Genomic DNA, 15,288 nt, shown 5'->3' with positions numbered 1-15,288 from the left:
ATGGACTTCGGTCGCCAGTTGCAACCAATAGATGCTGTGGAATCAAGTATTTCATCACACTTGACGATCAGTTGAAATTCAAGCTGAAGACGCGGTCATGAAAAACACTAAAATTGCTCAATTGCTGATATGGAACGGCTATCTGAACCTTGGAGGTTCTGACATTACAAATAGTAAAGAAGTGTTTTTTTACATTAGGAAATGAGAACAAGCAGAAGTTCAGCGTTAACATATACACGAGATGCTTTGGCTACGAAGAGGAATAACTACGTGATGCGACGTGTGGCTGAGCCCAGATTGGAAGCAACATGCGACACCCGGCCCGCCAAACTATTTTCGGTAGTGGATCCGTTTGAGCGTAAAATGCAGCTGAAGAACCTGTGACGATAAGAGAGAGAAAAAAAAGGCCACGATTGGGTGAGATAGGTGTTAACCAGTCAGGTAATACGTCACAGTCACTCACCCCTCGATCAAAAGAGCTCCTAAAGCCGCGTTTGTGACTATGCTCCCAATCTTTGTTGACGATCGTAAAGGCGATGTCTTCATAAGGTGGACCAGCTTTAAACAACAGAGTGGCCACATCCTCATTCTCCTTATTTTTGATAATTTTATAAGTTGGAGCTCGACTTTTGTCGATCAGATCCGGGTAGAATATGTTGAATTCTAGGAGCAAAAAGCTCAATAAAATATTAATGCCCGCAAGTCATCAGAATCGGAGATAATATGGGAAAGTGACATACTGTAGCCTTGGACGACCTTTGGCGGTGGGTTATCTGTATTATAGTGGGTCTGATTGTATTTATTCCATTCGTAGCCGGTATGAACCTTGTTGAAGTATCTTGGTTTACGTGGTCGATATTTGTCTTCCCAGTTATAACTTTGTCGGCCCATCTCAGCTTCCAGCTCGAACATTTCTTCCTCTTCGCCCAGACCTTTCTCAGCCTCTTGGGCATATAGTTTTTCAGCCAGCGCGTCCCGATCCAGTATATCCTGGTCTTTCGAATCTGAGCCATGTTTAGTCTTGGGCACGAATCGAGTGCTAAGTACCATCTGACGGGCATTGATGATTTGAGTCCAGTCTTCAATGGGTGAGATCATATCGAGTTTCTGGTCCTCAAGCGAGAGGTGTTGGATCAACTGAGGCTCCATGTCGGTCTCGAACTCCTCTGCCACTTCTTCGACCACGAGTTGTGCCTCGTCTTCTTCAGCTTCGTGGCTATCATGATGTGGATGAGTCGCAAGACTGGCACTTGGTTGATTCAGCAAACTGCTAGCAAGCTCAGCTTGCACTTTAACGGCCTCGTCACGTTGACGACGACGGAGATACTCCAATCGGTTACGAAGTACGACCTCGTGCATCGCCTTCAATTTCGCCTTGGCCTTCCAGACTTTCAACTGAGCAAGAAGGCCTTCCCAATATTCTGGATCGACCGGTTCATTTCCAGCAAGCTTGGTCTTGATATTCGACTCCAGCGCGATCAGTTGCTCGTAATTCTTTCCTTCCAGCAACCGGGTTACCTGATCCCGGATCGCTGCTGCAGCCCGGAGAGCATCGTGTGCCAAGTTTCGTTCAGACGTCAGTTGAGCGAGCGCATCATCACAGACACATTGTAAGCATCGCCAAAACTCAAGCTTGGATTCCGATTTTTCTAGAGCGATGTGCATCTTGATGTCTTCAGCCAGTCCTTGAGTTTCCTCCAAGGTCAGGTTATCAAAGATTGTGTAGGGTTCATCCAGATCGACTTCCATGCCTGCCCCATCATCCTCTTCTTCACTAGCTTCGTTGATGAGCCCTTGGAGGGTATTTTTCTTCAAATCCTCTTCGGCCTCGAAATCGCGGTGACCCCACTTGAGGTTGAGGGCAAGAAGATCGATCGGCTTGGCTCTCTTCTCCCGTACTCGAATCTCTGCTCGCTTCTGGGCCTGTTCGAGTTGGAAGTCATCTTCCTTGGCAATCCATTCGGCCATCTGTGCACTTTCGGCCATCTGAGCCATCCGGTTGCTTTCGGCCTCTCGGAGCTCGAGCTCCTTCTCTCTCTCCGCTCGACGACGCGCGAGTCGTTCAAGCTCTTCAGCAGCCTCTGCCCGTCGTTCAGCATCCCGTCTGCTTGCTTCCTCAGCACTAAGCCCCATCTTTCTTTCTCGTTCCCGCTTCTTAGACCAGTCGAACTGAGTCGATAGATTCGCATCGTGAAATGGATTGTCGATCGCTGAATACATGGAAAGCTCGGCAGCTGCCCGGCGATCGGCCTCTTCTCGCATACTTTTTCGTTCCGATCGACGCTCAAGTTTTCGCGCAGCTTTCTCTGCCGTTTTGCGTGCCCGTCGCTCCTTGGAAGATTCACGTTTACTCCTGCAGGATTAGGAGGATACTTAATGCAATTGCTCCTGTACATTGGGAAGTTTCATGATAGATGAACTTACTTGTGAGATCGATGTCGATGCTTGCTGGAATGGCGCTCGCTTTTCTCCGAGGTGACTGATTCATCCCGCCGGGTACGCCGACCTCTTTCGGAGTCAGAAGAGATAGGTGAGCGGGTCCGACTTCTTTTGCGGGACTTGTGATGGCGGTCATCATCGCGGTGTCGACTGGGCGATCGTCGCCCGCGCTGCCGGTCCCTTGAGGAATCTCTTGGTGGTGATCGCCGGGACCGAGCGTATGAAGAGTCCCTGCCGGGCGATGGTTCTCGTCCCATGGAGCCCTAGAAAGTTGGTGAGGATGGAAAGTGTTGGATTCTTGAGGATTGTGTAGCGAGCAATGGCGAGGCGATTATTGACAAACAGCTCCTGCTCAACCCACATCGTCAGTTTGACATGTCACAAGGACTGTCGACCAAGTGTCCACTGTCGGGTGAAAACTTCTGGGACTGCACAGTGCATGTCACCCGCCGTGGGACATCCAGTCTTCAATCTTGGTCAACAGAAACACTGTCATCCATAGCATCAACACCGTCATGAACAAGTCACCCCCAGGAGCCTCTTCGAAAGATGGAATCACACCCGTCGGAGGCTCGACAATAGTCATCAAACTAGGTGGGTATATTTTGCTGTGACTGCGAAATAAATATGTTTGGATAGCTAATTGGTATGATCGATAGGAACTTCGTCTATCCTCTCTGAACAAAACCTTCAACCACGGTTAGGCCTGCTAGCAAATTTGGTAGAAACATGCGTGGATCTGAGAGCTATTGGACACAAGGTCGTGCTAGTCTCGTCAGGGGCTATCGGGATGGGAATGAGACGAATGTCGTTACTGGATGGTGGCTTGGAGGGAAGGTGGGGCAAGAAACCAAAATCGCTGAACGAGAAACAGGTGGGTTGGAATACTCAGAATATCTATACAAATGTCTGAAAAATTGACATGTCTGTCATGCTTGACCTAGGCGCTGGCTGCGATCGGACAGGGACATTTGATTGCACTCTGGGATAGCCTGTTCAGTCGTCTCAACCAACCAATTGCTCAGATTCTGTTGACACGGGGAGATTTGGCAGATGTGAGCCTACTCAACAGTATTCCCAACACGTGAGGAAACCCCAGTAACATATCTTAATCAATCAATCTACGCTTGGACCATGAACGAAAACTATCATTCAACAAGAGATCGAGATACTTGAATGCCTCATCCACATTGAGTACCTTGTTGAATAGTGGTGTGATCCCGATCATCAACGAAAACGATACCATTTCAGTTTCCGAAATCAAGTTTGGAGATAACGATACCCTCTCAGCCGTCACTGGGGCTATGTGTCACGCCGACTTCCTGTTCCTCATGACCGATGTCGACTGCTTATTCACGGCCAATCCTCGATCCAACCCATCTGCTCAAATGGTCAAGGTCGTCTACGACATCGAAGGGGTACGAAAGATGGGTCAGTAAGCATTTCTGGTCGGAAGAGTCATTTGGAAAAACTAATAGTCAAAGAAAGCGGAAGTTGCTGAATTTGGTGTCCCACCTCTATCTAGTATCGACCTCTACCTTGGGATCCTCACTGGGAACAGGCGGGATGGAAACCAAGCTCATCGCGGCGGAACTCGCCACTGCGGCCGGCGTGGCCACGATAATCTGCAACGGCACGAAACCACAGAGCATTGCAGCGGTCATATCAGAGTTGCAATCCAAGCCAATCAGTTCACCCGAGTCAACCCCAGCCTTGCTGGTGCCTCCACGAGTCGAAGACGGGGTGCATTCCGAGTTGATCTACACAGTGTTTCTTCCACGTCCTACCCCACTGACCAGTCGAAAGTTTTGGGTTGCCCATGGACTGGCACCCAGGGGCAAGGTGGTGATCGACAGGGGTGCCTACGAGGCAATCAGTGATGATGCCAATGGCGGGAGGCTGCTCCCTGCCGGTCTTGTCAGAGTTTGCGGTACCTTCGCAGTCGCCCAAGCTGTCTCTATTCTCGTCCCAAAAAGCTTTCTGATTCAGCCCTCAGCTCAAGGCTCCTCTTCCGATCAAGAGCAGCCGTCAGCCAAACTGGCCAGTCTTCCTATCCCGACTTCTTCAAGCCCCCCGGCAAATGAAACATCCGATGAATTGATCGAAGTAGGGCGTGGACTAGTGAACTATAACTCTTCAGACATGAACAAACTGAAAGGTCTTCACAGGTCAGTGCAGTCACCTTTTTTCAACAGAGATTCAATGAATTTGTTTTTTTTTTGCGGTTGGTTGCACATCTGACTCTTGGATCCGCCGTATCAATCACGGTAATCATAGCTCTGAGATCGAATCAGCCCTCGGACATATTGATTCGGAACATGTGATCGAGTCGATTGTCTTGTTCAAGCCATCATCACCCGCTCATTCCTCCACAAACCATAATCCTAAAGAAACGTGAAACTGACCAAGAGGAGAAGCGGTGATCCTTTGACCTCTGTGTTGAATGGTTTCTTGGGTATGTTTTTAATATCATTGGTTGACAGCCATGCGGGCAAAATTCCACAGATGCTGAGATTTTGAGACCATACAGAAAAAAACTCAAGAAACCACTACCAGTTGACATGCAACATACTCCAGTTAATACTCAATTAGAACCAAGTTCATACAAGAATCCCAGGCAGGAACATCCTGGAATATTTGGAAGTTGCTTGACATCTTTCTAATGCACAGTACACTACACAAGACTGAGCTCTGAGGCAATTGCTCAGCTGGGATCCATGGTCTCTGAGGCAAATGCTCAGCTGGGATCCACTGCTTGCCAACCTACATAGTGGGCTTATCTGCCAGCATCAGCCCCTCCAGCCTGGTCAACAACACCAGACACCCTTGTCAACCGGGCAGAATCCCTCCTGCTTGATAAGCATGCGTGCTCAACATGACACATACAATTGTGTCAACCCCAGGAGGAATCCCTCCTAGGAAACAACTATATGCAGCCATGTTGACCCAGAGCAGTCCCTCCTGGTTGACAACAACATACAAGAGTGTCAACTGGGAGCAGTCCCTCCCAGTTGTCAAGGTATTTGATTGTGACACATCGTGGTACATACTAATGGAATAAGTGCTTTGTTACATGTTCCAGAAGCACAAAAATTTGATGTTACAGAGAATTGTGCATATTATCTGTGCCCTGGAATTTGTGTAAATATGTTAACCTCAGAACATGGGACACAAAGTCCATGTTATGAGCTGTGGCGTGGGCTCTGCAGTGCAGGCTTCCATGTACATAGATTACACGTACATGTCACAGACGGCGCTCTCAAGGGTCAAGAGCCTGGACATCCCAGACTGCTTCCTCATCCTGCAATCAACCATATAGAATCCAGAAACCTCAGACTTCATCTTTCTCTCCACAGAACAGACCATGACATATTGCAGGATCTAATTCACAGAGATGAAGACAACAAACCAAACAGAACAGCGGAAACCAGATTGCTCCTCCTCCAAAACCTTGAATATCCCAAATCCGCTCTTAGAAACCTTGAATATCCCATATCTGCTCTTAGAAACCTTGAATATTCCGCTCCAACATCACACCCAACCCTTGGCCCTAACTACACAATGGAAGCTTCCAAAGCCGCCAAACTCCAACAACAACTGACCAATGTTACTAAGAAGGCCAATGACAAGGAAGAAAAACACCACCAGGCCAAGGCCAAGTTAGCGGATGCTCTCAGAACTCAGAGCCCACCTGAATTAGAATGGACCCTGGAAAAGTGAAGGCAGTGACATACTGACCCCCGCCCCGGAACATCACGGAACTGCAGCGGTTTATTGGATTCACAAACTTCTACCGCTGCTTTATTGATCACTTTTCTGGAACGACTAGACCACTCCACAGCCTGACTAAGGCCAAGAATCCCTTTGTGTGGGATGCAAGATGCAACTTTGCCTTTGAATCCCTCAAGATTGCCTTCACCTCTGCTCCAATACTCAAAATTGTGGACCAGTATAAGCCATTCATCCTTGGATGCAACTGCTCCAACTTTGTGCTTGGAGCAGTGCTATCTCATATTTTTGAAAAGAAAAATGACCTTCACCCCATTGCGTACCTATCCCAATCTTTGGTACAGGCGGAAAAGAACAAAAAAATCTTTGACACGGAGTTATTGGCTATTGTTGCCACTTTCAAAAAGTGGAGGCAGTACCTTGAAGGAAACCCGCACCGCCTGACCGCAATTTTTTGCGCAGACCACCGGTATCTAGATAGCTGCATTACCACAAAGGAACTCACCAGGAGACATGCGCGCTGGGCGGAGACTGTTGGATTTCTGTCTTTCCACTCATCCCTAAAACCCCTTCTCTTTCTCCTCACACCATCTCCATCTACTTTATCCTCCTCTATGGGCTTGTTTTCAGATCAAAGCTATCCAACACTTATGTTCCCCCTTTTCTATGTGGTCTGTCTTTTATTCATGGTCATGCTTCTTTCTTACTGATCTTGTAGACTTTGATCCCTGCTCAGATTAGACTGTTAACTTTCCTTGCTTACTGCTTATCCTCTAGATTGTGCGCATCTCATGGGGATATCAATGTACCTTTTGACATGTTACACTGAGTTGAGAAGTTTCAAATTCATTATTGTTTTATTCATTATTACTCTCAAACCACAAGTTGATGCCATGTACATAGTCTATTTAAACATAGCCTAGTCCAAAGCAATCAACTCATTGGTTCTCTCCCTCTTTTTCCGCCCTTGAGCCGTTCCAGTGAGAAAATCCTCCTCTCACTGTCCAGTATATCCTTGCTGCTTCTCTGCCCCTTTTTGGGCCCTCTGGTTGAAAACCTAACAGAGACCTTGGGGTGATTTGACTTCAAAATTATATTCCACCCTGGCTGCCAATCCACCAAACCTGATGCCCTTTCCTGCAGACCCAATCTAGCCCCAGCTCCTGGAGATAAGCTGACTTTTGGACAACTGCTAAAACCAAGCAACATCACAGAGAGGACATTTGCAGAAGTGTTATGAGCCGTAGCGCGGGATCCACAGCGCAGACTCACATGTACATGTCACAGACCATACTCAAGGTTTGAGAGGCTGGAGATCCAGGCCTCTTCCTCATCCTGCAATCTACCATATTGGATCCAGAACCCCCAGAACCCCAGACCCCAGACTCCATCTTCCTCTCCCCAGAACAGACAATAACAGGAAGTGGTGGAGTACAGCTGGTTCAAGAATGAGACAATTGGCTTGGAGGACACGGAACACTGGTTTGAGATTGATTTACTTGGAGCTGGGTTGGCGGAGGCGTAGGGGGAGGACCAGGCCATGTTGGATGCAGAAATGATTGCTAAGATCAGAAATTTGACTCTGCTAGACCCCAAACTATTAGAATTCTAAGAATTATATGATTTATAACAGAACCAGAACTATAGAAAACAAGTTAGAAAGAATAGAACATGTGACAATAAGAAAAGAAACCGTACCAGCTGAGACAATAATGTATGTAAATAGGTCAGGCTTAAAGACAAGCTATAAGGAAATGAACAAGGCTAAAGACGATGAGAGTCAGCAACAGGAAGCGCAACGAGAAGAGATTGATGTTCTTTTTCTCACCAAAGAACTCAGAAATGATGGCGACAGAGTTCAAGAAGGGGAGGACTTGCGGCGATGGATTGAAGCCGTACAAGTCAGAATTGAGTTAGAAGATTGAAGTTGAGTTCGAATCGATTGAGTCAAAGATTGGATATCGCCGATCAAGGTCAATGGACAACGGAGGAAAACGAAATAGAGCTGGGTGAGAAAGAGACAACGGAAGGAGTGGAGGAATTTTTGAGGTTTAGATTTTTTAAGATCGACAATCAAGATGATGGAGTATTTAGTACAAAGTTGATAAGTAGCCTTCACTTGAGGATGACATTCAAGTGAAGGAAAGAAAGTTGATGTGATGAAAGGTGTGAGATGGAGGTGGAGTACAAATTTGTTGACGGAAGAAGAGAACGGAGATGGATGAATGATGCGATGGGAGGAAGGAGATCGGAGTCGATGACGTGATGGATAAACTGACGTCATGAATTGACGATCCGGGGAAAACCGCATACAGAAGATGAATAAAGCTGAGGTTATGCAAAAGCAAGCAGCGCAAGCTGCTTGTCTAGGTTGTTGGAGCCGGAATTCCAACACAAACTAACCAGATGGATTGAATTGCTACGCGCACCGGCAGGGGAAAACAACAGATACGCGGAGGCAGACAGAATAATCTACAACAAAGGACCACGGCGGACATGGCTTTGCCAACAGAAATTCTGAAGAGCAGACACAACACCAAAGCTGCAGGCCACCCAGAACTCAGGGTGTAAACAGGTTGGGGTGGGTTGAAAAACAGTGCCCAAGCCCAACCCAACGTTTAGCCTGGGTTGGGTTGTGTTGGGGCAGATTTTAAAATATGCTGCCCAAACCCAACCCAATGTCATACCTTTTTGGGTTGGATTGGTTTGGGTATTGGGTCAACCCAACCTATTAGGAGCCAAAAACCCCCAACCTGACTGTTGTAGGTGCCATATTTGGGCTGCAGGCTGACCCAATTAGGAAATAGGCTGCCCAAACCCAACCAAATGATTTTACAAGTTGGGTTGGGTTGGGTTTGGGTCATGCCATTTTCTTTAACAACGTGCGCAAACCCAACGGGTCTTGGGTTGGTTTTGGGTTGGCCCAACCCATTTACACCTTGAACCAGGATGCTCCTGCACATTGGCCCTGGTCTGGCGGAGTTTTGTGTGGAATGGGATGAAGAAATTTCTCAACCAGTATGTTGATGGATGTGACTCTTGCCAACGGGTCAAGCCCACCACCTAGTCGCCATTTGGAACCTTAGAAACTCTTCCAATCCCAGCGGGTCCCTGGACAGAAATTAGCTACAATTTAGCCACTGATCTACCTGAATCACATTCCCACAACAGTATACTAACGGTTGTGTACCGCCTGACAAAGATGGCACATTTTATCCCATGCAGGAAGTCCATGAACAAGGAGCAACTGGTGGACCTGATGGTGGAGCACGTTTGGAAAATCCAAGGCACCCCCAAGACTATTGTTGCTGACCACGGCAGTGTATTCATCTCTCAAATCATCCGCAAATTGTGCTTCAGGCATCTGCCTCCACCCCTCAACAGTGTACCACCCCAGGACCAACGGACAATCAGAAATTGCAAACAAAGTGGTGGAGCAGTACCTCCACCACTTTGTGTGGTACCAAAAAGATGACTGGGCACCGCTCCTAGCAATGGCGGAGTTTGTGTACAACAACAATGACCATACATCTACGGGAGTTTCCTCTTTCAAGGCAAATTATGGTTTCAACCCTTTGTAGAGCGGGATCCCATTGGCGGAGCACTGTGAACCAGAAGTAGCGGAACACCTCCGCCAGCTATAAGAGGTGCAGGCAGAGCTCAAATACTGCCTAGAAGCAGCGCAAGAGGTGTCAGCATTAGAGCCAACATAGTTAGCCTAAATTCTGCCTTTTCTACTCTTTTACACCTAAATCCCCTTATATTTTTTTTCATCTTACAAGTTATCTTTGTTTTCACTTCAGATTCTGTTTCCTCATTCAATTTTAACCCTAGTTACAACTCACCACTTCTTTTTAACTCTACTCCTTCCCTGAGTTCTTGAGCTATGGCGCGCATGCACAGTTGTGATGTGGCAGCACTACCAGGAACGCCAACCACTTGTACATATGTAATTATGTAAGCAAACTCTGAAAATTTTTGAATTCAGGATCCCCCTTGCCTGAGGAGGATCTGCAGACTTCAGCACACCAGAACCACACCCCAGATAACCCCAGGATCACCATCAAAGAGATTACCAGGCTCCCAGTTGTGTTGGATTTTGCCTTCTGGCGCGGAAACTCTTAAGAGGAAATACCCAGGTGAGCTGTACGATGTGTACATACTCACAAGGTTAGAAAGAACTGAAATGGTTCTTTCACAATTGGTTCGGCAGGTTCTGATGTAGAACAGCCGGAAGCCAAGCAATTTGCTTGTGTGCCAAAGAGTAACATGATGATCAATGTTATCTCGGATGAGAAAGACTGTAGATCTTTGAACTTGAGGTGAGTCAATGATTCTACATGGTCAGGAGTGATCATAACTGATCATCTTCATCTTCTCATCGAATCGAGAACAGTTTGTCATCATCACTCAACGCATTGCTCAATTGTAAACTCATTGATCATATTACTTCACCAAAGATTGTGAGTAATACAAGAATGTTTGTTATTGTTCTTTTGAAAAGAAAGAACACAATACTAACAATCAATTAAGTTAACGATTGTTCAGGCGCAGCAAGAACAACGTTGAATCACTAGACAAGTGATCTTAAGGTTGTCTAAAAATTAGTAAAGTAAAAATCTTTACTGTAGATTGATCAATCAGTTTATTGAATGATAAAATAAGACTAACTAATATTTATTCTTTTCTTATTTTATCATTAAGTTAACACAAATCATCAATCATCTCTTAGCCGAAATACTTTATATTATTTTTTATCTTTAAATCTTTAAGCAGAACATATCTGCCTTTAAGGTATAACATCTTTTTCTTTTGTTATTAATAAATATTGTATTTAGAATTTATAACTTACGAGTAATCTACCTTTAAGTTATCCAAATTCTTACACCTTGCTTATTTAGAGTGAAACTCTGTTGCTCTTGACTGCTTCTTCATTTATTCAACTCTTTCAATCTTAAAAGATCAAAAGGTTGTCTGTGGTTAAGACCTATAAAACCAGAGCAGAGTAATAACCCTACTTCTGAATCCCACCAACGTTTCCTTGTTGTGAGTGGAGGCTGTTTCACTCTTTTGGCCTGGCACAGCTGGCATCCAAATTTTCCAGGTTGAGAATAGCCCAGATCAATTGATAAAGACTTAAAGTCTAGGCCTGATCTTCTCTTTCTCTTGCTTTCTCTCTCTCTCCTTGTTTGTATTTCTTTATCCCAAGAAATCCAGACATTCCCCCCTTAATCCTTTTCCTTGTGTCCTGTTTTCACATAAGAGACACGGGCTCACAAGAGGCAATGAAGAGCTGTTGGAATTAAATGCAACTTCAGCCCGTGCGGCGCGCACTCCTCTTCCGCTCTCTGCTCCCTTTTCCTTCTTCTCAAACTCTTCTCATCTCCGGTATCACTCTTTCTCAAACAACTCCTCTCCAATTCTCTCCGATCCGTTCCGACTCATGAAACTCCTCAAGACCTTTCTCCCTGAAACTACAAAGCCTCAACCACAACTCGGCCGCTCAACCATCAACCATAAAAGCAGGCCGCTTTCTCCTCCTCAAGCTCTTCCCTCAGCAGTCTCATCGATCTTGTCGACCAGCCCACTCGATCACTTTTCAACTGCCCAGCTCTCCCTAACACTCCTCAACAATTCCGATCCTAAAAATCTCCCTCCAACTACGGTTCTTTCCGTCTCTACTCCTCTATCTCCTATCCCTCATTTCCCTTCTTGTCCAATCTCGGTATCGACCTCACTCTGATTACCCCTCAGCTTCGACCAACATCATACTTGTCGCACCGACCTTCTCGCTTCAATACATCAATTGGTTCTTTCCAATTTGGTGAGAAAACATCAAGTCACCCACTCTTCAACCTCGCTTTTGACATTAACCCTCAGCTTTCTTTTTTGTAGTGTCTACTACATATCATTGTTTGACCTTGTCTACTTTAGTCTCTGTGTTCTGATTCCCTTCAACATTCCTACTCCTCGCGGTATGCTTCTTTTGTTATCTCATCAAAACATCAAAAAATATCAACCCTGTGTCTAATTTCTTTTATTGTTTCTCAAAAAAGTTCTGGTTCTAGTTTCTGCAATCAAACCTGTTTTCTCTCAAGAGCCAATTTAACAGGACCGTGTGGGACACTCCAGAGTGGAAGAGTGGAGACAAACTTTGGATGGATAGATGCAATATCTCAACCACCGCCCCATCCCCAAACTAGAACACCGCTGTGTAAGGACTGGAATTACTTCACTGAGAGGATCAGTGGAGCAGAGGGCCAAATTCCTGAAGTTCTATGAAAAGATTGTCATTTCAAAAGAATGAATGAGAAAAGGAAACCATGGTGAAGTCCAGCTTGAGGAAAAAGAGAGAGAAGTCCTTTGAATGGGAGTACAAGATATATTGGGCAACAATATAATGTATAAAAATAAGTAAATATGTGTCTAATGAGTTCAGTTTGAGTAAGTGTGAAACATGAGTGAAACTCTTACATGCTGGCTTGGAACATTCCCAATAGCTAGCCAAATCTCTAAGTACACTTACAAACTGACCCTTCTGCTCTCTAGACTCTATGCAGGGTTTCCATCCGGTTTTCCACGTCTCTGTTCTCTGCAAGCACAAACCCAATGAAGTGGTGGAGCAGGGGAGAAGGACTCCGGAGCCAGTAATAGTGGATGACAGAGATGAATGGGAAGTGGCAGAGTTACTCAACTGTTGGCAGAGAGGACAGACACTTCAATACTTTGTCAGTTGGAAGGGATTTGGACCAGAAAAGAACTTGTGGGAGCCGGCGGAGTAGGGAATAACGATTTGGAACCGTTGCTAGGTACCCGGCACCCACCGCGCACCCACCGGGCGGTGCCGGGTGCCTGTTTTTTTGTGAAAAGTGGGGGGGGTACCCGGGTACCGCTTGAGGTACCTGCTCAAGTGCCTCCCAATGCGGCAGGGGCTGGATCCCGTGCCTAATACATTGCACCCGGCAAGCCGGAATTTGACCATCTCGCCAAGAGAAATTCACACCTCTCCGCTAGATGGATTTGTACCAGCTCGCCAAGAGGAATGCGTCCCTCCCGGCGAGCTGGACTTTGACCAGCTTGGCAAGAGAAATCTACAACTCTGGGCAAGAAATCCATCTTGCCATGGGGTGTGTCTCTTGGCGAGCTGGTCAAAGTCCAGCTCGCCAAGGGGTGTGTCTCTTGGAGAGCTGGTCAAAGTCCAGCTCGCCAAGAGGAATACACACTTCCTGGCGAGCTGAATTTTTACACCAGCTCGCCAAGGGTTTTCTTCCTGGTGAGCTGGTCAAAGCCCAGTCCGCCAAGAGGTGTGTATTCATCTAGGCGAGCTGGACTTGACCAGCTCGCCAAGAGACATACCTCTTGGCAAGCTGGACTTTGGGGAATTGGTGTCCCCAGTCCCGTACACCAAGTATGTGAAAAAAGGCACAAAGTACCGCCGGTACCCGCCCCAAGTACCGCTGGTACCCGTCAGGTGGTGCCGGGTGCAGTACTTGGTGCCTGCTTTGGGAAAAAAAACCCACCTGGTACCCGGGTGCCAACCATACCCGGTCCAAATTGTTATTCCCGACGGCAGAGAACCTGAAAAACTGCAGATATCTATTAGTGGACTTCAACATCAAATTCCTGGAGGCGGCGGTCAAACACCAACGGAATCCAAGAAGAAAGTGAGAGGGCAAGCTTTTTCCCACTGGGTTTTTTAATGCTGCCTGGGGACAGAATGTAGTGCCAAAAGAGTGTTAGATTTCACACAACTAAGAGTGTATCATTTCTTATGAGTTATGGTCTATCCAACAATCTTGGAGACAGAGAAATGAAAGTGAGAAAACAATGTGTACCTAAGAGCAGATCCGCTCGGTACTGAGAGATAAAAGGGTAAGAAGAAATCTTCAAGGACTGCTATGCAGCTAAGAGAATCCACGGATTCTGTAGGCTAACAAGACTGGAAGCTGCATTAGCTATTGCGCTCCTTGAGACGCACTCAGTAGAGAAAGGATTTCTTCTTACTTTGGCTCGGGGATCTTGCAGGTCAAGATTCACCAATACGAGCTGATAGGGAGGAACTGCCGTTGTCTGTTGCAGTGCGCATGAGCAACGGTCAGTCTGGAGCCATTTATGGCTAGGGCTTAACAGCGATGGACTCACCTCCACAGTTGGGACTAGAGATCCTATTGCTGAGGCTTGAACCGATTCGGTCTGGTCTGGCGTCGGATATCAATGAGCTGTACAAGCATACAGAGGCTTCAGTCAGCTACAACGATCCTAGCTAGGGCTATCCCAACAGACGCACTCACCTTGAAGGTTGTTTGTCTTGTTTGGGTTGCTTGGGCGCTTCGTTGGTTGCTGACGTGGCTAGAAGGTTTGGAGCGGAGGAATAAGCTTTAGCACATTCCATCCGCCTGAGGGCGGCATGCATATTGCATGCGCCTGGAGGTCGCGCCGGCTCACCTTGGTCCCTGGTAGGGTTAGGTTTAGCTGCCTTGCGCTTCCTCTGATTTGGGGTTGTACCCGAATCCTGACATCCCGCCATGCTTCAAGCCGGTAGGCTGGAAGCAGATTGCAATGATGATTTGATGCCGATGAGTTCCAGCGCTCTGCAGATGATGACTCGACCAACTGGCTTGGTGAGAAAGTCAGCCGTGTTGGCTTCGGACCGAATGTAACTGAGCTGAATAAGCTTCCTGATGACTAATTCTCGAACAAAGTGTAGGCGAATCGACATGTGCTTGGTTCTGAAGCTATTCTGTGAAGTTTCGCTTTTCGCCAGTTCGATCGCCACTTTGTTATCAACTAGGACCTGAATTTGATGTACTTCTGGTCAAACTTTGACTTCAGAGATTAAATTCGAGAGCCAAGCTAGTTCACGACCGAGGTCAGAGAGCGCTTTGTACTCGGCCTCTGTCGTTGACAAAGAGACGGTAGATTGCTTGGACAACTTCCAGGCCAGCAGATGAGTACCCGACATGATCGCGAAGCCAGTATAAGAGCGACAAGTGTTGGGGCAATTCCCCCAGTCTGCGTCAACGTAGGCCTTCAGTGCGTTGTCCTTGTTCTTGACGTAGGTGAGGCCTAAGTCCCGAGTGCCAGAGAGGTACCGATACACCTGGACAGCTGCTTGGTAGT

General features: G+C 46.7%; 2 protein-coding genes across 2 annotated transcripts; one reads left to right on the top strand and one right to left on the bottom strand.

Annotated features, from left to right (window-relative positions):
• Positions 1–330: 330 nt before the first annotated feature.
• PtA15_3A525 (uncharacterized protein) lies at positions 331–2,696 on the bottom strand (the record flags this gene model as incomplete). Its single annotated transcript, XM_053167503.1, has 4 exons — positions 331–378; positions 464–663; positions 741–2,353; positions 2,425–2,696. 4 exons carry the CDS (start codon positions 2,694–2,696, stop codon positions 331–333), a joined length of 2,133 nt encoding a protein of 710 aa, XP_053018713.1.
• A 62-nt stretch (positions 2,697–2,758) lies between these two features.
• Positions 2,759–4,319, top strand: PtA15_3A524 (uncharacterized protein; the record flags this gene model as incomplete). The annotated part of the gene is made up of 7 exons (XM_053167502.1): positions 2,759–2,803; positions 2,904–3,033; positions 3,099–3,313; positions 3,384–3,494; positions 3,600–3,870; positions 3,965–4,182; positions 4,275–4,319. The coding sequence occupies 7 exons, from the start codon at positions 2,759–2,761 to the stop codon at positions 4,317–4,319; spliced, it is 1,035 nt and encodes a 344-aa protein (XP_053018712.1).
• Between the last annotated feature and the right edge of the window lie 10,969 nt (positions 4,320–15,288).

Source organism: Puccinia triticina, chromosome 3A (genome assembly GCF_026914185.1).
Source record: "Puccinia triticina chromosome 3A, complete sequence".
Taxonomy (NCBI): Eukaryota; Fungi; Basidiomycota; class Pucciniomycetes; order Pucciniales; family Pucciniaceae; genus Puccinia; species Puccinia triticina.
This window is presented reverse-complemented; position numbering and strand designations above follow the sequence as displayed.